We start from the raw sequence: 23,291 nt of genomic DNA on the forward strand, positions 1-23,291 counted from the left end.
GAAACTGTAAGATGAAAGGAAACTAATAGAAACGTCGTAAACCATATTTTACTCCTTCCGTTAAGGGCGGGAAATAAAAGAAAATGGGATAATAAAGCTTACACGTGCTTCTGATGATTTCACATGTAGTTTGCATTTGTATTAGGTACGTGTTAACTCGTACTACTTCGTATAATAAGCTTTCTACAGGGTGATTTTGCAATAGCAAATAAAACCTATTAAAAAAAATGATATGCCAGTGTCAGTATCAATTTACTTAAAAGAAGAACAACTTTTATCGTATAACATAGGAACTTTCGCTCTATTATTAATTGTGCAGTTTACCTGCTATTCATTTGTTATATATCATCTCTACCTTTATTTAATGTTTGTTCGTAATAGTTTTGAATTATGGCACATAAAGTTCAAACGAACCGAGTCGATAGCTGAATTTACTTTCATATTCTGCACTAACATTAAATTTTTCTACGTTACGTCGTTCCCATAACTTTATCTAATTTTAAGTTCCAAAAACACCGTAACTCATTCAGAAACAACAAAACCCAAAAGTGAAATGTTGGTTTCTTCCTTTATTCTCCAATTCTTTTGTTTCTTGAAAAGTCTTTTGGTTTGTTTCTGACGTATCTAACTGAGTGAAACAAAATGAAATTAAAACATAACAAAACAAACTGTTAGATAAGACTTTTAGTTAATTCCGTTCGCAAAGAAGTTGGGACACCCACAAAGACAGCCACTGCGGGCTTCCGGTTTCTTTAGGAGTTCCGGATTCTCCGATTCTGTTTCCTTTCCCTATTCAGCCTGGACATTTTCAGAAAATATTTCAACATCAAGGAAAAATTACTGCCTGATGAATTTGCATTTTCTGTTGTTACGATTAAATTCAAAAAGCAGTCAATAAAAAAATTACATCTTAATATGCTGGTAGAACCTTATGAGGCAAAACGGAGACAAGACAATTTTATTTATCAAAGAAGTTTCTAAAATGAATTTATCAGTACAGTCTTGGTTGCGGTTGTTTTTAAACCTTTCACTATTTATAGATAGATTTTTAGTTGTACCTACAATTTAATTTGGCTTCTAATTAAGTCTTCAAACTCAACTTGGAGAAGATTTATCGACTGCGAACCATGAATGTGTAGTTTAATGGACAATAGCAATAAAACCTCCAATTTTTCGTGAATCATTAAAAAACAATTGAAAATAAAAATCGCTTGAAATCATAAAACACCCAAGAAACTTTTTGACAAAGAAAAACGAGAAACCATATTCTTTAGTAATAATTGTAGACGAACACATGTAATACCAAATAATACAAGTATGATAATTTTTTATGTGCACGCGTTAGTATACGATATTATTCACTGTAGTCTCCACAGTGTAAATCAAAACTTGGTTCACTTCGTACGTAATGTCCCCACATTCAGAAACATACACAAATAACGAGCCGATAATTAGTCAGGAATATTAATTAGAATCGGTATAATGTTGTGACAGTTATTATTATTAAGTTACTCAGGTAGATAGTTTCTTAATAGGTAGCTATCCAAATTAACTTTCTTCGAACGTGAACGCCTGCATATTCGAAAGAAAGTATGGTTTCAAAATTGGGTGAGTATTTTATTAAACAATTTGTTTTGTTACATTTGTTCGTTGTTGTTTAATAACATGTGACTGTTGTTATTATATAACATTGTTAAAATATTTATATTTAAAATGGTGTGTTGTGTACGAAACGATTAATAAATTTTAGGAATTCCAATTTCTCTATTTATTGGGTGTATATTTTATTACTACGATAATAAAAAGATCAATTATTAGTTTTCCATTTGAATTTGAATAATTAGTTTTTGTCAGATTTCGCAAAGACTTATTTTCCGAGATTGCCTTGGTGGATGCCAATATTTACAGACGTTTAATATTAATTTATATCAAATTTAGAATAAGGTTTAAGTTTATTATTTTTCTACGAAGGTTCACCACAAGTTCATCACTGATAGCCAAAGTAAAGCATTTATCTTTATCAACAACGTTTTCTGCAAATTCAAACGACGATTCTATTTAATTACCAGTATAGTAGTCGTACATATTTTAAATAGCCGAATAGATAAAGAAAAACACTTTGTTATTGACTTTTCTTGTACATATTGGAAATTACGTACTCTAATAACTGTTTCGGAATTAATTACACCATTTTTACTACTTAGTATTGCATTTTAATTTGTTTTGTATATTGTAATTATTTAGATAAACCATACAAAAATAAGTACCCATAACGAAATTATTATTATTATATTTTTACTGGTACTTTTTGCGACTTTTTCGTTCAGAGTGATTTTCGCAATTAGATGACCTTGTCTCTTGACACGATTGTTTTATAGGTGGTAATTACACTTAACAGTGGTTGATTGCGTAACATGATTCTTATCAATTATTCTATCGTCAGAACCCCAAGCTAACAATGAAAAATTGTCCATTTAGGTATCATTTCTCTTATGTGCAATTTCCATCTTTACTAACTACGTAATGTTTTCAATTTTTAGATGAACACAAAATGGAGTTCAACAGTCGTTTAAGACAGAAACGAATTCGACTTAGGAAACAATTGATAACTCTTTTCGAAGATGAAGAATTGGTAAGTTTTTAGCTCCGGTAAAGAAGTTTTACTGATGGGACAATTTTTAGGAATTTTTGGGGTTCAAAAAGGACCAGCTAAAGTGCTATATGCTATGGTTGTTTTGTGTGTTAACGTTGGGATTTCTCAATCTTTTCTTTTACTGGTATCCAAAAATGAAACTGGTCTGTACCCACAAAAGATGCTTTCTTGACGAGGCCGAAAAGTTACTTTTAGTTGTTAGTATAATTTTTCAACATACAAAAATGCTAATAATAATTCATTCATGCGATATTTCAGGACATTTACCAAAAGGTTTTCAAAACGTTCACAGTAGAAAACATAAGAGTTTTGACTGCAAGCAGTAGCAGGTATTGTTTATGAATTTATTATGAGATAGCTTCTTTTATCTATATATATATATATGTACCTAATGATGATTTTTTTATGACAGTCACGGTGATAATTTAAAAAAATCTAGCGAAGGAACCCAAAAAATTAGAATACATTTGGGCGGTGGTTTGGAGAAAGGTAAAGTACTTAATTAAGTCAAATGTTAAAGCTTTTAACGAAAAAGGGTTTTGCTTTTCAGAATACGATGAAATTAAAGTAGTTTGGCATAAGAAGTTATGCTACATATGGGATTCTGACGAAGGGAAGTTCATCAATCTGCATGGGTACGATAGCGGGATCAAACACTGCGAATACTACAACTTCAAAGGATTTTCTGAAGAAGAACAAATATTTAGGTAGACATAGGCATATCGTACTTACAAAAGCACTCTATAAAATATGTTTTTTGCAGGAGGATTATTTATGATAAAAATGAAATATCGATTCCTACTCAATCTGTGATCTCTCTCATATTACGAGAAATACTAACGCCATTCTACATCTTCCAAATTTTCAGTTTGATCATTTGGTTTGCAGAATCTTATTATTATTACACAATTGCCATAGTTATTATGTCAGCGGTTGGTATAACGTCATCTGTGATTGAATCGAAAAAAGTGAGTTTCTTCTACGCTGTCTAAATCTTGATTCCACTAATTCTCTTTACCTCCAAGAATCAAAACAGTCTTCGAAAAACTGTACACTCTACAGATCGAGTAACAGTTCGTCGAGCCAACGGCTCTTTGGAAGAGATACAGTCCAACCTGTTGGTTCCAGGAGACGTTCTAGTCATTCCAGAACAAGGAGGAATTCTCCACTGCGATGCGATTTTGCTGAACGGGAACTGTGTCGTCAACGAAAGTATGCTAACAGGTACGCACGGAATTCCTATTTACTTTCGAGCAATAATTTAATCTACGCCTTCCTCTGTTCTACCTAATCAGGAGAATCCGTACCAATAACGAAAACACCAGTTCCAAAGGACACGAAATGCTACAACATAAGGGACGACGCACCACACACTTTATTCTCCGGTACTAAAATCATTCAAACCAGAAGTCGAAGTGAGTCAGTTCCACCTTTCTTTAGTCCAGTTAAGCCTAAACCCGCACTTGTTCCTTTCCAGATAAGATATTCGCCATCGTGCTGAGGACAGGATTTCAAACCACTAAAGGACAACTTGTCAGAACAATCCTGTACCCACCCCCAACAGATTTCAAATTCGACCAGGACAGCTACAAGTTCATTGGAGTTTTAGCTTTCATTGCACTCGTAGGATTCATTTACACAATTGTCTCAAAGGTATTCAGATCTTAGAACCTTATACATAACAATATTGACGTGTTTTTTAAGAGTTACAGAGGAATTTCCGGAGCAGACATCGCTGTAAAGGCTCTGGACATCATAACTATTGTCATACCGCCAGCCTTACCGGCTGCCATGACCGTAGGAAAACTCTATGCACTTTTTCGTCTCAAAAAACAAAACATCTACTGCACAAATTCCAGTGACATCAACGTATCAGGGTCCCTAAACTGTATTTGTTTTGATAAGGTATCCAATCCAACAAAATTTCTTTTCGCCAATAACAATCCATACTGTTTTAGACAGGAACCTTAACAGAAGATGGTTTGGACATGTTCGGAGTCGTGATTTCTGATAACGGATCCCTGCAAGACGCCATAAAGGACGTCAGGTCGATTCCTAAAGACGAAGAACTCATCAAAGGGATGGTTTCTTGTCATTCTTTGTCAATTATAAATGGCGAAATCAGTGGCGACCCTCTAGATGTAAAGGTACGTTTCTTTTCGCGAACGAAATCATATTATTTTTAACACAGGTTTATTCCGAAGATGTTCGAATCAAGCGGGTGGACTTTATACGAAAAGGACCATGCCCAAAGTCAATACAGTGATGTAGCCACTGTCCATCCCGTGGCCAAGCCTCCTCAGCTGCACAGGAGAGTGAGCAGCATTAGTTTGGCCAGTAACAAAAACCTTACTTGGGAGGTGAGTATCAGTTTCCGAAATTAATTTTCAAAAAAGAAAAACCTGAACTTTTCGTAGTGTCCGAAAGAGATCGAGATCGTTCATCAGTTCCATTTCTCGTCGAAACTCCAAATGATGAGCGTAATAGTGAAGGAAAAGAGTCACAGGAATCATACACTTTATTCTAAGGGCGCTCCAGAAAAAATAATCTCCCTTTGCCGACCAGAAACTGTCCCGAAAGATTCCCATGACAAATTAGCTTCTTATACTCAAAAAGGGTACAGAGTGATCGCTATGGCAATGAAGATAATGGACGATCTGGACCTAAACGACCCATCAGAACTTAACAGAGAAGATGTAGAAACAAATCTCGATTTTATTGGCTTCGTTATTTTCGAGAATCGTTTAAAATCGGAAACAAAGGAAATAATTGAAGTTCTCAAAGATGCTGATTTTAAAACAATTATGATTACAGGTATCTACATGGTAACATTTTTACTTTTGTTCGTTTTTCTTTTTTGAGAACTACAATACAAATTGAGTACAGTCATTTTGTAGGGGACAATATTCTTACAGCCCTTAGTGTTGCCCGGGAATGTGGTATAATAGAACAGAGCCAACGAGTTATTGACGTTAGTGTCATCCACCTGAAAGAGACGGACGAATACAAAATTATTTACAACGACGCAGGTTTTAAAAACGACGTAGGCATTTGATAAAAAGTTTTAGTTTCCAGAAAAACTCAGCATTAATGTTCGTTCTGCAGGTCGATGTCATGGACAGTATTGTGGTGGAAAATGACGATCCGGAGTCAGGGAAATCTCGCAAGAATTATTGCTACTCGATGACCGGAAGTACATGGGCTTTGATTCGAAAATATTTTCCTCAGGAAATGGAATCCATAGTCGTGAGCGGGGTCGTTTTTGCCAGGATGACAAGCGATCAAAAACAGCAGCTGGTACAGGAGTTAAAAATGTACGGATATTATGTTGGTAAGTGTCTTCATTTACATAGTGGGATTTGCCCGATCCCAATTCGTCCGTTGTCTCTTCAGGGATGTGTGGAGACGGTGCAAATGATGTCGGTGCTCTTAAAGCCGCCCACGTGGGAATATCACTTTCGGAAGAGGAATCCAGCGTCGCATCTCCTTTTACCTCCAAAGAAACCAACATATCCTGCGTGGTCCACATCATTAGAGAAGGAAGAGCTGCTTTGGTCACTAGTTTCGGTGTCTTCAAGTTTATGGTGTGCTACAGTCTTGCAGAGTTTACTTCAGTAATAATTTTGTACGGTGTCGACTCCAATTTGACTTCGTTACAGTTTCTTTTCATTGACGTTTTCTTGGGCTTGCAGTTTGCCTCTGTTTTCGGGAAGACCAGAGCTTACAAAGGACCTCTGTGCAAGACTCCTCCTAAATCTTCCCTCTTGGGTTTCACACCTCTCATGTCCATTATTCTACAAATTCTTCTCATTGCAATTTTTCAGACTGCGGCGTTTCTTATTATCCAGGAATTCGACTGGTTCACGCCTTTCGAGTTCGATCCGGAGACGCCACACTTTTTCAGCGGATTTGAAAATTACGCGGTATTTTGTGTGTCCACTTTTCAGTACATAATCATTGCCGTAGTTTTTTCCAAAGGGAAGCCGTACAGAGAACCGCTGTATACTAACAAATTGTTTATGATGAGCATTGTCATGAGCACTCTGGTTTGTTCCTATATAACATTGTTTCCTGCAGATCGGCTGGCTCAGGAGTTTGAACTGATAATTCCGCCCCTGTACAACGGCAGAATCACAATATTGGCAATTTCTTTAGCACATTTAGTAACCGCTCTGATAGCCGAAAATCTGTGCGTAGAGATTTTGATCAGCAAAAAGATTTTGCCGCGTTTCCGGCGGCTTGGGAGTTTTCAGGGGGTTAAAACAAATATATATTTCAAACCGAAGAAGGCTATAGACGAAAAAAATATTAAATCGCTTGGTGGATGTTCCAATAGAGGCTTCGTTGACGATGCTTGATTATTTTATTATTCCTACGACATTAAATATTATCTGTGTTGTGAATTAATTAATTTTGTACAGTAGGTAAGGTAAATTAAATAAAATTAGACAAATTCGTAATTTTGTTTATGGATGTTAAAATAATAAATATCACAGTTATTTACACGGATGCGAGTCTGAAATAAACACATCTCTAGTGTGGCAATGACTTTTGCTACACGTTACATACATATACATATATAATAATACATTATGGATCGTGATTGATCATAAGGGACTTTTCGGTCGCTTGTTTTGTCTTCTTCTTTCCAAAATATTCTTCAATCTCTTCCAGCGTTTTCCCTTTCGTTTCTGGCAGACAAAGGACCACAAAAATCGTACCAGCCAGCGAGAAGGCTCCAAAGAGGAAGAAAACCCCATAAGATCCCATCGTTTTCACCATGTTCGGAAAAAATTTCACAGTTATAAAGTTGAATGTATACGCGACGCACGTCAACAACCCCGAAGCCATGCCCCTAGCTTTCGCCGGAAACAGTTCGGCTGTCATTGCGAACGGTATCGCATAGAATCCCAAGGTGCTCGTGAAGATGTAGACTGTTAGAAGGGTCATGGGAAGCCAGAAGTTAAATTTCGATATAACAGCGTCACTGAGCAGGTCTTGGGACTTGGCCAAAACGTAACTTCCAAGCAGGAGCATGGAGATGGTCATACCGGACCCGGATATTATCGTTGGTGGCCTTCTGCCGTAACTTTTACTGACAAATCCGACCAAAACGGCCGCTACAAGTCGTGTAAAAGCTATTATGACGGCAGCGATGAAAGCATCCATCAAAACACCCGCTTCCTGAATGATGCTGACCGCGTAAAAGATAATTACGAAAGTACCAGAAAACTGCTGAAAGAAGAAGAACCCCAGCATTAAGATGAACGGTTTGAGACATGTTGGTCCAGTGAAATACTTTAGATTTGAAAAGAATATGGCTGTTCTCGATGGGTTCTCGAGATGGGAGTATTTGGCTTCTATAGCTGCTTGAATCTTTTGCCTGGAAGTGATGATGGTATTGATCTCTTGCTGGATGGGAGGGGTACAGATTTTGGTAGAGTACAAGTGGCACATGCTTTGCTTTGCTTTGTTGCATTCACCAACAGATATAAGCCATGTGGGAGATTCGACGATAAAAATGTGAACAAGAAGAATTCCCACAAGGGGAATTATTCCAGAAATGATTGCGGTCACGAACCAATCCTCCTGAAAATGGTTATAGATTTAATGTGGAAACATTATTTATATACCATATTTATTAACTAACTGTGTATAGCGTAACAATAATATGTTTTTATTGACATTGAACTTCAACAGCGACGAAAGACTTTTTAATATATTGTACACATAAGTTTTCCTAATAGCACAAGCATATCTTGATGCTCTTTTATAACCTGGCTTATCAACAAAAGAATGCACGGGCATTTATTTATTGTATAATACATCCCATTACATCAGAAAATGTTTCGAAACGCACACATTAAAAAAAATCGCTATTCTTTTTATCGTTGATGATAAGGGACGTCAAACAAAACTGTTAATAAAGTGAACCAAAATTAAATTTGATAACGCTTTAAATCGCTTTATTTCACAATTTATTGTTTTAGAATGAGCATTCGGATACTGACAGTGAGTTTTGATGTTTTCAGCTTATAATATACGGGGCGTACACAAAAATTATATGTTTATTTGCTTACTATCGGTTTATGGAATCGAAAAACGAGACGTGGGGTCAAAACTTTTGTGTTGTGTGAGCTAAGAGATCAGCTGTTTTTTTAGTGGGTTTTTGATTACGCTCCACGTGATTTTGATAGGTACACGTAACAGTGATATTGGCTAATTTTCTGACGCTTTTCTTAAACGATACATCGCATGTTTTCGTTTAATTTGAATAAACACATTAGCGTCATTTTCTTTGTTGCACATTAGTCTGCAAACAACTTGAAATAATTGTGTATCTCTCGATAATTTTTTGTTGTATTTTTCTCCTTTCAGTTGACTTTCAAAAATGTACAACATATTTCAAAATTGTTATCTTTATTTCTTTAAACTTGGGACTTACTTTGTTGAGATATCCCAATAAGTAAACGATTAATACGCCGATCGAGAAAAATATGCTGCTCCAAGTTGTAAACATGCCCCGCAGTTTGGGGCTGGATATTTCTGCGATGTACACGGAGGGTGGCATGCTAGCCACCCCTGTCGACAGCCCTGTTATTAGTCGGCCCACTATCAGTATCGGATACTGATAATCCGGTATTTTGTAGGCTGCAGCTATCACAAACCATCCCAGACAGCAAATAATGTGAACGCATATGAAAGTCAATTTTCTACCAAATCTGTCTGATAAAGGGCCTGATAAAAATGAGCCCAAGGGGGTGGCGATCGAAGCAACACTGGCTGAAAAAATTGAAACTGTTCTCAATAACGTTTCCCGTTTCATTTGTTTGTAGTGTTTTATTTACTACAATTGTGCGACGAAAGATTATAATATTAGAAAAATGCAATGAACTCGTTATGAGTAACAATATTTGTTTATTTGTATGTGGACTTTTCTCTTTATTTAAGTTTCTTGAAACAGTTAAAGAAAACGTGCAAACAATAGAATGTAGACAAAAAATATTTGCATGTTTACTTAAACGTTTCCACTGCGTTAAGGAATTTTTTTCATATTCAAACAAAGTAATATTGTTTTAATACGCACCAACCCAAGAGCCTTGACTGGGGGTAAGCTGGTAAGGATTATCTTTTGCTAAAAGATAAGGAAGGACGATAGCTGAAAATCCTAGGCTCATGCTGGGCGCCACACACGTGAAATTTGCAACGAGACCCAACAAAACCTAATATCAAAAAAGAACAAAATACAAAATGAGCTTGTTTATAAAATTTTGGTACATTCTAATTGTAAGTAACTAAACAAAGATGCAAAGAAATGGTTACTTTTCTAGTTCATTACAAAATAGTTATTAAAAATATAAATTTTGTATTTTCTTGTTGAAATGATTAATGAGCTTATTTAATTTTTACATTGTTCTTACATCATTTCATGAATCATGATTGTTATTAACAATTGATAGACTTCGTAAATAATTTGCGATGTAGTGCTGCGTCTTCATCAAAATTTAATTTTAAACTTTCTTAATATTTAACTTAGAAGTAAACACACAAAATATAAATTTCTTTCAAATGTTTGCAGATCAATTCTTTACTTAAAAAAGTTACCTAAATGAGTTTCTGTTGTTTTTACGCATAATAAAATTCATTCTTTCGAAAAAACTGATTTCAATATGTATTAGGTATGATCTCACCTGTTTAGTAGCTGATCTCTTTGTTGTATGAACTGTATATTTTCCATTACCATTTGATGATGCGTTTACTGTTAAAACCTAACAGAAAATTTATTTTAATTCACGAAAAATGTATTAATATAAGCTGTTAGGAAAAAACCAAGGATAATTAAGTATTTATTCCGTTTGCTTCACTTACTGGTTGAAGGAAAGACTTTTCCGAATTGTCTAAAGGTTTGTTTTCAAAATCCATTTTAACAATCCACTTATTAAGAATTAAGAACAATATTATTTCTCAAAACTTGGATCGTTACGAAAAAAAAAAAAAGAAAAAACTACAATTCACAACAGGACCACCACATATTTGGGTAACTTCTGGACCCTTTTTTGTAAAATGTCACTTGGATATATACTAGATTTCCCTCCTTTCGCTTGAACTTTTTATCTCTACTTTTGCTGATCACACATCACATCAAATGTGTAAACCTGGTCGAAAGTTCACATCGCGGTTAAAAATTAGTTTGATATTCTGCTAGATTCGAACCGCTTTCTTCTTTTCTTCTCCAAGGTGATTAGCAGCGAAGGTTTTGCTACAATATCAAAGTCGTTTGATAGCAAAGTGCGAAGGCACTTTAATTTTAAGTTGAAATCTGGCAGATAAATAAGTCTCGATTTAATCTATGTGATAAAGAAATTGCGTTTAGAATGGGTTAATCGTAAGACAAAAAAACACAACGTGAGTGTTTAATTTTAATAGGTACATATACAGGTAAGGCAAAAAGTTCACAGACCACTGAAATTACACATTTTTGGACTTGTATTACTTTATTATTTATTACATACGAATATTTTTTTATTTTTATTAAACAACCAAGTACATATTTTCCTATCTACCTGCAGAAATGTTATTATTACAAAGAACTTTAAATGTTCTAGTGATAAATAAAAATGTAAATACTAAGAAATATTTTTCGTCGATGTACTCCCTGTATATTTTGGAAACGTACGATTCATTTTATTACTTTTTCCTTCTATTTAAAACTAGTTTCTCCCTTACTAAACAAACTGAAACTACCAGAATGTATTAAAGTCGTTATAGGGCAACTGTGAGAAGAACTTTAGGTCTGGGTAGAAATTTCCAAACTGCACTTTCAACCCCCAGATAAAAAACCCTGCTATTATTTTTAGATAAATTGATTTTAAATTAGCTTATGTTCCAGAATGGATTAAAGTTATCGTAGGAAATCAGTGAAAAGAATTTTGTAGTTAGAAATTTTCAGATTGCACATTCAACCCCCAGTGTAAGAACGTCGCTATTATTTTATGATAAATTAATTTCTCACTTAATTAAATCAGCTGTTTGTTCCAAAATCTTTTAAAGTCGTTGTGTGATATCAGTAGAAAGAACTATATAGTTATAAATAAAGTAAATTTATATAAATAATTGCAAAACCGCATTTACTAATAATTACAATAAAAGATAATAAAATTAACGCTCTTAATACGCAAGCCCACCTCCAACAAAGAAGTTATCACATGTTTCTATATAAACATTCCTAGACTTCGTAATACATTAATTAAAATAATCTGACTGATTACTATAGTCATTATTTTATTTTATTTAAAATATTATATGCGGGATTTAGTTCAAGCATATGCAACCTTCATAACACCTTGGCATTTTGTTGTAATGAATTGCCTATAGTGACTACTGTTAATTAGAAGGTAACGAATTAAATATTGTTATAATAAGCCTAAATAGACATAAGTTGTTTAAAGTCATATCAGAAATCATGTAAAAAAAACTAATTTCCCTTTTTTTTTGGGGGAATGTAGCTCTACACTAATAGTTAACAGGAATCAGATGAAATTTCTCATATTTGTTGTTATTAATGAAATGAATAATAAATATAACATCTTACACTATTTTCTCACAAATATGTTATTTATTATAATGTTAATGTATTGATTATTTATTTAAAAAACTAAAAAGATTTTTTGCTGATACCTTAAATTATGCAACCATTATAGCACATCAATTTCGTATTTTAATAGGTTGCCTATACTGAGTATCAAAAATTGGTAAGCAATTTATTAAATAGTATTAAAATAGGCTCTAAACTAAACAAAAATTGCTTTTGATCGTATTAAAATTAAAATAAAAATTTATTTACATTATTTTGTAATAAATATTGCTCCAAGGTAACTTAATATTAAAATATGAAATGTAAAACAATACCAAACATTTATTTTATAGATTATTTTCTTAAAAAATAATACACAAGTTTTTTAATCATGATCTTTTTATTGCTGCAGATAAGGAATAACAATTTTTACTATTGCCAAATAAATATTTGTGAAATAAAAACCTATTAGTAAAAAACAACTTCAATTTTATCGCGGGCAATCAATTGAGATTTCAGCCAATCAGAATTCGACATGTCAAACTATTTTCTTATCTATGAATATTTTTAAGTTGACGTGTTTACCTGTTTAATTATTTATTTGAAAGGAATTGTTAATTTGAGTTAAAAGTAGACTGTTTTGAGTAAAAATACTGTTAAAAATGAATGTAGCAACTGTTTTATTTGGCCTATTTTTGTTCCTTAGTGGTTTTTGCACAGCTTATTCTTGCAAAGGCTGTGTAAATGTTGATCAGTGGAGTTGGGAGAAAATTGTACCAAAATTTAGGGCAGCTTTAGTGAAATTCGATGTGGCTTTTCCTTATGGGGACAGACACGACACATTCACAAAACTTGCAGAAGAATTTGCGGATAATAAGGACATTATTATTGTTCAAGTTGGTGTCAAAGACTATGGTGACAAGGAAAACAAAGAACTAGCCGAAAAGCATGGAATAATGTCTAAAGATGATCTACCCACCGTTCAACTATTTATACAAAATCAGACAACGCCCATAGACCTTCCATTAAGCAAAAATAAGGAGTGGAGTCTCTCAAAACTTAGAAACTTTGTCAGAGTCAATACTGATATATACGTGGGGTTGCCAGGGTGTTTAGAAAAATTTGATAAGCTTGCAAATAAGTTCATTGCCTCAAGTAATAAAGAGGAACAAATGAAAAAAGCTGAGTTGCTAGCAAAAAATTTAAAGGAGAAGGTTAGTATTCTCATTTTATTTTCATCTTATAGTAACAAATTGTACTTTTATCCAGGAAAAGTCAAGTGCAAAGACTTATCTTCTCTTCATGAAAAAGATTATTGAACAGGGAGCTAAATTTGTGGAGCAAGAAGCTTCAAGATTAGGAAAAATCCTCAAGGATGGAAAAGTAAAGGAGCAAAAGAAAGAGGAGCTGTCTCAAAAGATTAACATATTGCAGTCTTTTGAAAATAAAAAGGATGAGCTTTAATATTGACTAAGTCTTAGTTATTGTGTCCAGGTTTTACACATTCATACAGTAATAAATTTTTTGTAGTGCACTGGTAAGATTTTTTATGTACATTAGCAAGAGGTTTCACCGTGGGATATAGATAATTAAATGACTGATTTAAAGTTGTGATATTTCTGTTGAAAATAAAAGGGCTTTAAAAAAAGTTCTCTTTCATTAACTATCAGTACCTCTGAACATAAATTACAACAAATAGACCAATAGGAAACAGAAGGAAATTGGAACACTTGGATGACTAGGTTTACTAAGGACACTCGGTTTTCTCCCAAAACTGTAATTTTTTGGGAGGTTTTGTCACAATGGCAACTTTTACCTATAATAGTAATGTTTAAGGCATAATAAAGATATAACAGACTTTATTCTTAACTTTTATTGAAATAAGTAATACTTTTCTGTCCTATAATCACTGAAGATTAAAGACAAAAATTACTCATGTACTTCATTTTAATTAGGACGTGTATGTCTTTTTTCTTCTGAAAAGCGAATATTAGAGGCGTAGTTTTATATTTATTATAATATGTATAAAATTCTATTTCAGCAGTAATTATTTTAGATTTTTCAGCCTACAAGATTGGGTGACAAGAGATAAAAATCAAAACGAAATATTCTCCTTTCTAGCTTTTAATGTAATCAATATTACATATAAAAATATTAAATCTACAGGTTCAAGAAGTGCAATATTTCATACTTTAGTTACACACAAATTCGTTCATCACCAAACAACATCTTACAATTTTTAATAATAAAATTTACAGGGATCAAGACCTTAAGTCTTACTATATTTGAAGATAAAAAAGGAAGCCAAAACCTAATAACTTGCAAAGGAATGTGCAAAAGTTTAAAAAAAACAATCTATTGCAATAATTGATAACAATTATTATGAGACCTTTGTTTAAGTAGATATAAAAAAGATGAGTACTTAATAAAATAAAATGATCACAAAGGGGGAGACTGATATCACTTATTCTTTATCACCAGAATTGCCTATAGTGACTACTGTTAATTAGAAGGTAACGAATTAAATATTGTTATAATAAGCCTAAATAGACATAAGTTGTTTAAAGTCATATCAGAAATCATGTAAAAAAAACTAATTTCCCTTTTTTTTTGGGGGAATGTAGCTCTACACTAATAGTTAACAGGAATCAGATGAAATTTCTCATATTTGTTGTTATTAATGAAATGAATAATAAATATAACATCTTACACTATTTTCTCACAAATATGTTATTTATTATAATGTTAATGTATTGATTATTTATTTAAAAAACTAAAAAGATTTTTTGCTGATACCTTAAATTATGCAACCATTATAGCACATCAATTTCGTATTTTAATAGGTTGCCTATACTGAGTATCAAAAATTGGTAAGCAATTTATTAAATAGTATTAAAATAGGCTCTAAACTAAACAAAAATTGCTTTTGATCGTATTAAAATTAAAATAAAAATTTATTTACATTATTTTGTAATAAATATTGCTCCAAGGTAACTTAATATTAAAATATGAAATGTAAAACAATACCAAACATTTATTTTATAGATTATTTTCTTAAAAAATAATACACAAGTTTTTTAATCATGATCTTTTTATTGCTGCAGATAAGGAATAACAATTTTTACTATTGCCAAATAAATATTTGTGAAATAAAAACCTATTAGTAAAAAACAACTTCAATTTTATCGCGGGCAATCAATTGAGATTTCAGCCAATCAGAATTCGACATGTCAAACTATTTTCTTATCTATGAATATTTTTAAGTTGACGTGTTTACCTGTTTAATTATTTATTTGAAAGGAATTGTTAATTTGAGTTAAAAGTAGACTGTTTTGAGTAAAAATACTGTTAAAAATGAATGTAGCAACTGTTTTATTTGGCCTATTTTTGTTCCTTAGTGGTTTTTGCACAGCTTATTCTTGCAAAGGCTGTGTAAATGTTGATCAGTGGAGTTGGGAGAAAATTGTACCAAAATTTAGGGCAGCTTTAGTGAAATTCGATGTGGCTTTTCCTTATGGGGACAGACACGACACATTCACAAAACTTGCAGAAGAATTTGCGGATAATAAGGACATTATTATTGTTCAAGTTGGTGTCAAAGACTATGGTGACAAGGAAAACAAAGAACTAGCCGAAAAGCATGGAATAATGTCTAAAGATGATCTACCCACCGTTCAACTATTTATACAAAATCAGACAACGCCCATAGACCTTCCATTAAGCAAAAATAAGGAGTGGAGTCTCTCAAAACTTAGAAACTTTGTCAGAGTCAATACTGATATATACGTGGGGTTGCCAGGGTGTTTAGAAAAATTTGATAAGCTTGCAAATAAGTTCATTGCCTCAAGTAATAAAGAGGAACAAATGAAAAAAGCTGAGTTGCTAGCAAAAAATTTAAAGGAGAAGGTTAGTATTCTCATTTTATTTTCATCTTATAGTAACAAATTGTACTTTTATCCAGGAAAAGTCAAGTGCAAAGACTTATCTTCTCTTCATGAAAAAGATTATTGAACAGGGAGCTAAATTTGTGGAGCAAGAAGCTTCAAGATTAGGAAAAATCCTCAAGGATGGAAAAGTAAAGGAGCAAAAGAAAGAGGAGCTGTCTCAAAAGATTAACATATTGCAGTCTTTTGAAAATAAAAAGGATGAGCTTTAATATTGACTAAGTCTTAGTTATTGTGTCCAGGTTTTACACATTCATACAGTAATAAATTTTTTGTAGTGCACTGGTAAGATTTTTTATGTACATTAGCAAGAGGTTTCACCGTGGGATATAGATAATTAAATGACTGATTTAAAGTTGTGATATTTCTGTTGAAAATAAAAGGGCTTTAAAAAAAGTTCTCTTTCATTAACTATCAGTACCTCTGAACATAAATTACAACAAATAGACCAATAGGAAACAGAAGGAAATTGGAACACTTGGATGACTAGGTTTACTAAGGACACTCGGTTTTCTCCCAAAACTGTAATTTTTTGGGAGGTTTTGTCACAATGGCAACTTTTACCTATAATAGTAATGTTTAAGGCATAATAAAGATATAACAGACTTTATTCTTAACTTTTATTGAAATAAGTAATACTTTTCTGTCCTATAATCACTGAAGATTAAAGACAAAAATTACTCATGTACTTCATTTTAATTAGGACGTGAATGTCTTTTTTCTTCTGAAAAGCGAATATTAGAGGCGTAGTTTTATATTTATTATAATATGTATAAAATTCTATTTCAGCAGTAATTATTTTAGATTTTTCAGCCTACAAGATTGGGTGACAAGAGATAAAAATCAAAACGAAATATTCTCCTTTCTAGCTTTTAATGTAATCAATATTACATATAAAAATATTAAATCTACAGGTTCAAGAAGTGCAATATTTCATACTTTAGTTACACACAAATTCGTTCATCACCAAACAACATCTTACAATTTTTAATAATAAAATTTACAGGGATCAAGACCTTAAGTCTTACTATATTTGAAGATAATAAAGGAATAATAAAAGGAAGCCAAAACCTAATAACTTGCAAAGGAATGTGCAAAAGTTTAAAAAAAACAATCTATTGCAATAATTGATAACAATTATTATGAGACCTTTGTTTAAGTAGATATAAAAAAGATGAGTACTTAATAAAATAAAATGATCACAAAGGGGGAGACTGATATCACTTATTCTTTATCACCAGCACTATCCTCTTTTGAAACATTTAAATCCTCCAATTTCTTTGTCACATCCTTTGTGTCATCCTCTTTCTCTTCATCCTCTTCATCTTCTTCCTTTTCTTCAATATCAGAGTCCTTTTGGTATTCCTCTGCTTCTTCGGCATAAAGACTGCACTTTGTCTTGACAAATTCTTTGGACTCATTGAATTTGGCTTTAAACTGGTTTGCAACTGGGAGTAGACAATTAATTATAAATCCTATGTAGTTAGGCCAATTAAATCAACACTTACAATCAACACTGCCAAACCGAATAGCTAAACATTCAGTTTTAGGAACTTCATCTGCAAAATCAGCCAGGACTGTGTATACAAAGGCCTTGTCAGATCCTGTGCTGGGTTTAAGCTCCATCCAGGGCGTGATAAAATGGTTTGCACACACTTTTAATGTCTTATCTCTTCTCATGACTATTCGTACTGTGTTGTTGTCTCTGTGTTGAAGTAGCTTCAATTCCCCTGTGCCTCTCTCCTAAAATTTTCCCCCATCAGACAAGATCCAGGATAGCATGTAAAGACTTACCTTCCATTCTGGCCCATCAGTACCACTTGTATCGAATCTGTACAACTTTGCACGAAGTTTTAAGACTGTTTCTTCATTTTCTTCATTAGTGGTCACCTTAACCTCTGGCAATGAGATAATAGGTTCGAAAATGGGGTCCACGTCCCCCTCAGCTGAAACGTCCGAATTTTCACTAGCCTTACGTTCTTTCTTATCTTCACTTTTCTAAAATAAAAAAGGGAAATGTAAACAATTTAAAAACACGTGTATTTATAACAACAACTTACCACAATATCAGTCATCTTGTGGTCCTTTTTCGAAAACTACACAAGTCTTCCTACTTTCCTGGCCCAGTTTTCGAAAACTTATCAATTTTCGAAAATACACAGTGCAAATTCTTCTCTTCTAATCAAAAAATAAACGAACAAAAACATGGAGAACGTTTTTGCTTGGTTCTGATTGGATGAAAACAAAATAGACGTTTATTAGGTGTATTCAAAATACTTTTGAAACTGTTGGGCTCATTCAAAGCAATCAGTTGATCTGAAACTGATTGGGAAATCACCTAAAGGCAGCCATTACTGCCACGTTTTTTAAAAAGTACTTTAAAAAGATGAAATAAACCTATTTTTCTTTACCATTGCAATGGAAAAGGTCAGAGAGTAGTGCTTCATAACCAACCGTTCTATTTTTCGTGTAAATTTAAAGAGAAAGGGGAAAATTTCAAGTAAAAATTCGTTTACGTTTGTTCTTTCCAACTTTATTTTATGCAATTTAACATTTTGTTCATGAAAAATGTTTGTTTACTTGACAAACAACGCAGACATACTAAATTTAAGTTTATTTTTAATCGTTGTTTAAAGTTCACTGTACGATCACTCTCTTTAAACGATAAGTAAGACTTAATTAATGTGTTGTTTTTGTAAATTTCCGAGGAGTAGATTGGAAATCCAGTAACCAATAGTTTGATTTGAATTTTTATCAGCGTGGCCAAATTAATTATGCCTTGTAATCGCGCTAAAAGCGAATTTCGTTTTCATTTTAAAATTTTAGGACTGTTTTTGCAAGTAAAAGTGTATGTACTTATCTACTTCGGTAATATGATAAAGCTGTCGTGTATACATGGTATATAATTTTCGTAATTGCAGGAACATCAAGTTCACATAGCTGTACATAACTATACACATAGAATAATGAAGTAAATTATACGATCTGAGATAGGTATTAAACATATTTTTTTCGTTAACAATAACGTGTTATTCAACAGGAAACAGTTTTTTCAGTCATCTTCACTTAAGCGCCCATGGTAACTTTTTATGAATTTTAGTTACTGAAATTAGAAGTGATGAGTGCAGTAAATTCTGGTGATAAAAATTGCAAAGATGATGACTTGGTGGACGTAGATGTAATGTTAGAACATGCTGGTGGTTTCGGGAAGTACCAATACATCTTGATGGGCCTTTTTGGTTTCATAAACGTTATCAGTGGTTTCCACTATTTTGGGCAGTCTTTTATTTTCACGATCCCTTCTTATCATTGCGTGGAGACGAATCCTCAAAACGGGGAAGAAGAATTGGAAGTCTTTTCATGTTCTACCCGTGTCGATAACACGAGTGGAGTCTTTGAAAAACCATGTACCAAATGGGCTTTCAATGGATCGTATGGGTATATCAGTTTAACGGAAGAGGTAAAATACCTTGAAATTCTTCTCTGGTGACTGGTACTGAGCTACTTATCGTTCAATTCGTACTTTCTAGCTGGAATTGATATGTGAAAACAGTTGGAAACCGGCATTGGGACAATCGGTTTTCTTCATAGGTTCCGTTTTTGGGTCACTGGCATTCGGGGCCTTGGCAGACCACATAGGAAGATTGCATGTTTTGGTAGCTTCCAACATGTTTGCCTTTTTGGGCAACCTTACGACTCTGTTGTCCAGTAACTTGATTCTACTTTGTCTTAGTAGATTTTTGGCCGGACTTGCCACAGACGCCAATTTCGTCATGATGTACATTATCGGTATGTACTGAACGCATAATTTACTTCTCTACTATTTCCACAGTTTTGCGCACGATTCTAGTTAAGAGTTTTGACTTACGGGAAGTTTTAATTATTGTAGTGATGGAATATATGAAACCCTCCATGAGAACGATAGGTCTGAACCTGTGTATAGGTGTCTTTTATTGTCTGTCGTGTGTAATGGTCCCATGGGTGGCAGTATGGTCTGGGAATTGGAGGATTTTTCTCATTGCTGTGGCGGTTCCCCACATTCTCGTTCTTTTATTTTACTTCTTGGTCCCGGAAAGCGCCCAATGGTTGCTGAGCGTTAAAAAGACAGACGAAGCTGTTGAATGTTTCAGAAGAGTTGCCAAAATCAATAAGAAACAGTTGGACGAGAAGATTGTCGAAGGCTTCAAGAATTATGCCAAGGAGAATGTCAATTCGACCTGTAACGAAAACCTTTTCGTTCTTTTCAAAACGCCCAAACTGAGAAAGAAAACGCTGATCTTGATTTTCAAATCGTAAGTGGATCATTTTAATATCTCCAGGAGTCGTATGTATTTATTGAACAAGTACATTTTTTTCTAGGATGGTAGTTTGTTTGTGTTACGATGCAATTTCGAGGGACGTGAATGGATTCGGTTATTCGTCATTTTTAATTTTCAGCCTTACTTCGATAACAATCCTTCCAGGATGCCTGTTTATCCTTTTGGTGCAGGATCGGGTGGGACGCAAAGCCTTATCGAGCACGTCCCTTCTCATTTCCGGCATATTCTGTTTAATTATTGCTATTTTTCAAGTCAATAGCATCAGTACCATAACGCTTTCAATTTTTATGATCATATCAAGATTCGCCATTATCGTGGCCTACAATTCCTCGACGCAGTATGCTGTGGAACTGATACCGACGGTTGTCAGGGGTCAAGGGGTATCAGCCATACACGTTTCGGGCTACATGGTCACCTTCTTCAGTCCGCAAATTTTGTACTTGGCAAATTATTGGAAACCCCTGCCGGAACTCGTGTTGGGATGTTTGTTGATGATGGGCTCCGTGGCGTGTTTATTTTTGCCGGAAACGTTGTACAGGACTTTGCCCGTTACCCTGGAAGACGGGGAGAATTTCGGGGAGGACGAAAAATTGTTCGAATTCGCGTGGGCCAGAAAAAACCTTTCCGAGAGCACATACATTTTAACAACAATAACAACAACGCCAAATAAATACTAAATGTTTTGTTACATATTTTATTCAACAAATAAACTATTTAATTGTTTGTAATATTTTCTAGGAACATTATCAACTTTTTTCATAAATAGATACAATTAACATTTTTCAGCGTTGAGCCAAATGCCGCCCTTTGCCGTCAAACTGAACCCCTTTTCGTTAAATTTCATTGGGATTTGGGTTTTGGAATTCACACTAAATTTGTAACTCCTTATAAGAGATGCTATGGCCATTTTGATTTGTATAACTCCCAGTTTTAAACCTAGAAATTGATCGAAGGTATCAGTATCGATTCGACAAATTATTGTCAAAAACATATACTGTTCTAATATGTAACACCAAAAGTGTGCCAGTTTTATACCTATGCAAATGCGTGGTCCTTCGCCGAATGGTAACCAAGTAAAATTATCCCTGGTGCTTTTGGCTTCTTCAGAAAACCTTTCCGGGTCGAAAACCTGGGGGTCCGGATAATATTCGGGGTCACTTTGTATACCAAAAAGGCAAATTAGTACCACCGTGCCTTTTTCAATTACCAAATCGCTCTCTGGCACCTTGTAGGTTTTGGTACAGATCCTATTTAATATAGGGAATGCTGGATATTTTCTCAGCGTTTCTAGAATAAAAATTTTTGACTTTTGCTTATAACCCAAACTACTTCAGTTATTACCTTGTACACATTTGTCCAAATATGCCATCTCCATCAATGCTTCGTATGTTATTTCTCCGTTGTATTTATCCAGTACGTAACGTACTTCTTCCCTTACTTTTCCTTGTATATTTTTGTTGGCGGCCAGTTCGTAAAGAAGAAAAGTCGTTGTCGTTGCGGACGTTTCGTATCCGGCAAGGAAGAAAACATAAATGTTTGAAGCGATGTCGGCCATCGTAACCTCGTTGTCCGCCTTCTTGAGCTGTATGAGCTGTTGCAAGAAGTCCTTTCTGACGTAATTGTGTTTCTCTCTGTATTCCACCGTTTCTTTCGTGGTATTGAAGAAGAAATTTATCTGCCCCTTATCGTGAAGATTAATGATCAGGTAGTTCATGAGCTTGGGGACGTAAGTGGCAATCGATATGAAAAATTCCCGTTTGAAACTGGGCGTGAATATCTGGTCCCCGTGCTTTCTGAATTCGTTGTTCGGGTTTTTGAGGGAATTGATTTCTATGCCGAACCCGCAGGACCCTATTACATCCGTGGTGAATCTGTTCATGGCGTCTCTCGCGTTAAAAATTTCGTTTTTGGCAATGGTCTCTTCGATTAGATCTTCCAATCCCCTTGCGCACTTTCTTATGTTTTCGAACATCATTTTGATTTTGCTTGACGTGAAACTGGGGCTCAGCTTTGCCCTGAATTTCTTCCATTTTTCCCCTTTCAAGAATAGCAAATGGCCTGACAGCGGATCGGACTTTTCGTCTACAAAAAACGGATGGTCTGTGAAGTGTTGAAAATTCGTCGTCAACATATCTTTGATCAGGTCCAAATCAGTCACAAAAAATAAGGGAGACGTGCCGAAATACAGACCGCCATAGCGCAGTCCTTTGTTTTTAAGGATGAAATAGTAATCCTTAAGGTCGAGGGCGAAGCAAGTTCTGCTCAGGATTTTGTTGGCGCCATTGCCGAACGGTATACTGGGGGTTAGGGTGTAAACGCCCCTGTTCTTCCAATAACGGAAACACCAACGGTAGTAGAGGTACACAAGGGAAGTTAAAGTTAATAAACTGGCCGCTAATATTTCAGACAACATTTTCGAACAATTTGAAGAAGGAAAGTTCTTTCACATGTTTTATATTGATTTTTTTTTCATGCAATCATATGTTTCTTACGTGATTGACACAGAAATGCTTTTAAATGCTTTTACTTTTGACAGAATCTCAGGTCGGAGCTGATTATCGCTCTTTTTGAATGTATAATCAATTAGTTACGACTAAACGACGTGTTTCTTAGATGAAATACAGTTGCCATTTTTAGTATTATTTAAATATGTACAACATTGAAAGATAAGAAAACACTTGGAAACTAAAAAATCTTTCCAGAACGATAGGACAAAGCAATTCAATTTTTACGTAAAAAGCAGTCAGGGTTTAAAGGTGATTCAATAATCAAGTATTTTTAATTTAAATTATTTATTTATT

General features: G+C 34.0%; 7 protein-coding genes across 10 annotated transcripts; 4 read left to right on the plus strand and 3 right to left on the minus strand.

Moving 5' to 3' along the window:
- The first annotated feature begins 1,356 nt into the window (after positions 1-1,356).
- On the plus strand, positions 1,357-7,083 carry LOC108734560 (probable cation-transporting ATPase 13A3). 2 transcript variants are annotated; one of them, XM_018466174.2, is made up of 18 exons: positions 1,357-1,608; positions 2,379-2,478; positions 2,541-2,632; positions 2,683-2,850; positions 2,912-2,982; positions 3,066-3,142; positions 3,204-3,360; positions 3,417-3,621; positions 3,679-3,877; positions 3,949-4,068; positions 4,131-4,306; positions 4,358-4,558; positions 4,612-4,800; positions 4,858-5,013; positions 5,071-5,467; positions 5,551-5,696; positions 5,759-5,984; positions 6,047-7,083. In XM_018466174.2, exons 3-18 carry the CDS (start codon positions 2,552-2,554, stop codon positions 7,009-7,011), a joined length of 3,534 nt encoding a protein of 1,177 aa, XP_018321676.1. In that variant the 5' UTR covers positions 1,357-1,608; positions 2,379-2,478; positions 2,541-2,551; the 3' UTR covers positions 7,012-7,083. The 2 variants fall into 2 exon arrangements, with proteins under 2 accessions (XP_018321676.1, XP_018321675.1); XM_018466173.2 differs by lacking the exon at positions 2,379-2,478.
- A 20-nt stretch (positions 7,084-7,103) lies between these two features.
- On the minus strand, positions 7,104-10,978 carry LOC108734561 (facilitated trehalose transporter Tret1-2 homolog). Its single transcript, XM_018466175.2, has 5 exons — positions 10,523-10,978; positions 10,345-10,422; positions 9,741-9,876; positions 9,099-9,436; positions 7,104-8,242 (listed from the first exon to the last, which is right to left on the minus strand). The coding sequence occupies exons 1-5, from the start codon at positions 10,574-10,576 to the stop codon at positions 7,244-7,246; spliced, it is 1,605 nt and encodes a 534-aa protein (XP_018321677.1). The 5' UTR covers positions 10,577-10,978; the 3' UTR covers positions 7,104-7,243.
- Positions 10,979-12,779: 1,801 nt separating this feature from the next.
- Positions 12,780-13,875, plus strand: LOC112906485 (endoplasmic reticulum resident protein 29-like). The gene is made up of 2 exons (XM_025980685.1): positions 12,780-13,441; positions 13,497-13,875. The coding sequence occupies exons 1-2, from the start codon at positions 12,890-12,892 to the stop codon at positions 13,689-13,691; spliced, it is 747 nt and encodes a 248-aa protein (XP_025836470.1). The 5' UTR covers positions 12,780-12,889; the 3' UTR covers positions 13,692-13,875.
- Positions 13,876-14,335: 460 nt separating this feature from the next.
- Positions 14,336-18,428, minus strand: LOC108734556 (ran-specific GTPase-activating protein-like). The gene is made up of 5 exons (XM_018466169.2): positions 18,232-18,428; positions 17,966-18,169; positions 17,680-17,914; positions 17,410-17,619; positions 14,336-14,705 (listed from the first exon to the last, which is right to left on the minus strand). Exons 1-5 carry the CDS (start codon positions 18,244-18,246, stop codon positions 14,692-14,694), a joined length of 678 nt encoding a protein of 225 aa, XP_018321671.1. The 5' UTR covers positions 18,247-18,428; the 3' UTR covers positions 14,336-14,691.
- Positions 15,472-16,567, plus strand: LOC108734555 (endoplasmic reticulum resident protein 29). Its single transcript, XM_018466168.2, has 2 exons — positions 15,472-16,133; positions 16,189-16,567. The coding sequence occupies exons 1-2, from the start codon at positions 15,582-15,584 to the stop codon at positions 16,381-16,383; spliced, it is 747 nt and encodes a 248-aa protein (XP_018321670.1). The 5' UTR covers positions 15,472-15,581; the 3' UTR covers positions 16,384-16,567.
- A 502-nt stretch (positions 18,429-18,930) lies between the features above and the next one.
- On the plus strand, positions 18,931-21,192 carry LOC108734551 (organic cation transporter protein). 3 transcript variants are annotated; one of them, XM_018466163.1, is made up of 6 exons: positions 18,931-19,039; positions 19,093-19,165; positions 19,219-19,631; positions 19,702-19,960; positions 20,061-20,463; positions 20,531-21,192. In XM_018466163.1, exons 3-6 carry the CDS (start codon positions 19,290-19,292, stop codon positions 21,165-21,167), a joined length of 1,641 nt encoding a protein of 546 aa, XP_018321665.1. In that variant the 5' UTR covers positions 18,931-19,039; positions 19,093-19,165; positions 19,219-19,289; the 3' UTR covers positions 21,168-21,192. The 3 variants fall into 3 exon arrangements, with proteins under 3 accessions (XP_018321665.1, XP_018321666.1, XP_018321667.1); XM_018466164.1 differs by having other exon boundaries at positions 19,272-19,631; XM_018466165.1 differs by lacking the exons at positions 18,931-19,039; positions 19,093-19,165 and having other exon boundaries at positions 19,178-19,631.
- Positions 21,169-23,206, minus strand: LOC108734553 (probable cytochrome P450 6a21). The gene is made up of 3 exons (XM_018466167.1): positions 21,832-23,206; positions 21,526-21,777; positions 21,169-21,426 (listed from the first exon to the last, which is right to left on the minus strand). The coding sequence occupies exons 1-3, from the start codon at positions 22,901-22,903 to the stop codon at positions 21,263-21,265; spliced, it is 1,488 nt and encodes a 495-aa protein (XP_018321669.1). The 5' UTR covers positions 22,904-23,206; the 3' UTR covers positions 21,169-21,262.
- Between the last annotated feature and the right edge of the window lie 85 nt (positions 23,207-23,291).

The sequence above is a fragment of the Agrilus planipennis genome, unplaced genomic scaffold (assembly GCF_000699045.2).
Source record: "Agrilus planipennis isolate EAB-ADULT unplaced genomic scaffold, Apla_2.0 scaffold62, whole genome shotgun sequence".
NCBI lineage: Eukaryota > Metazoa > Arthropoda > Insecta > Coleoptera > Buprestidae > Agrilus > Agrilus planipennis.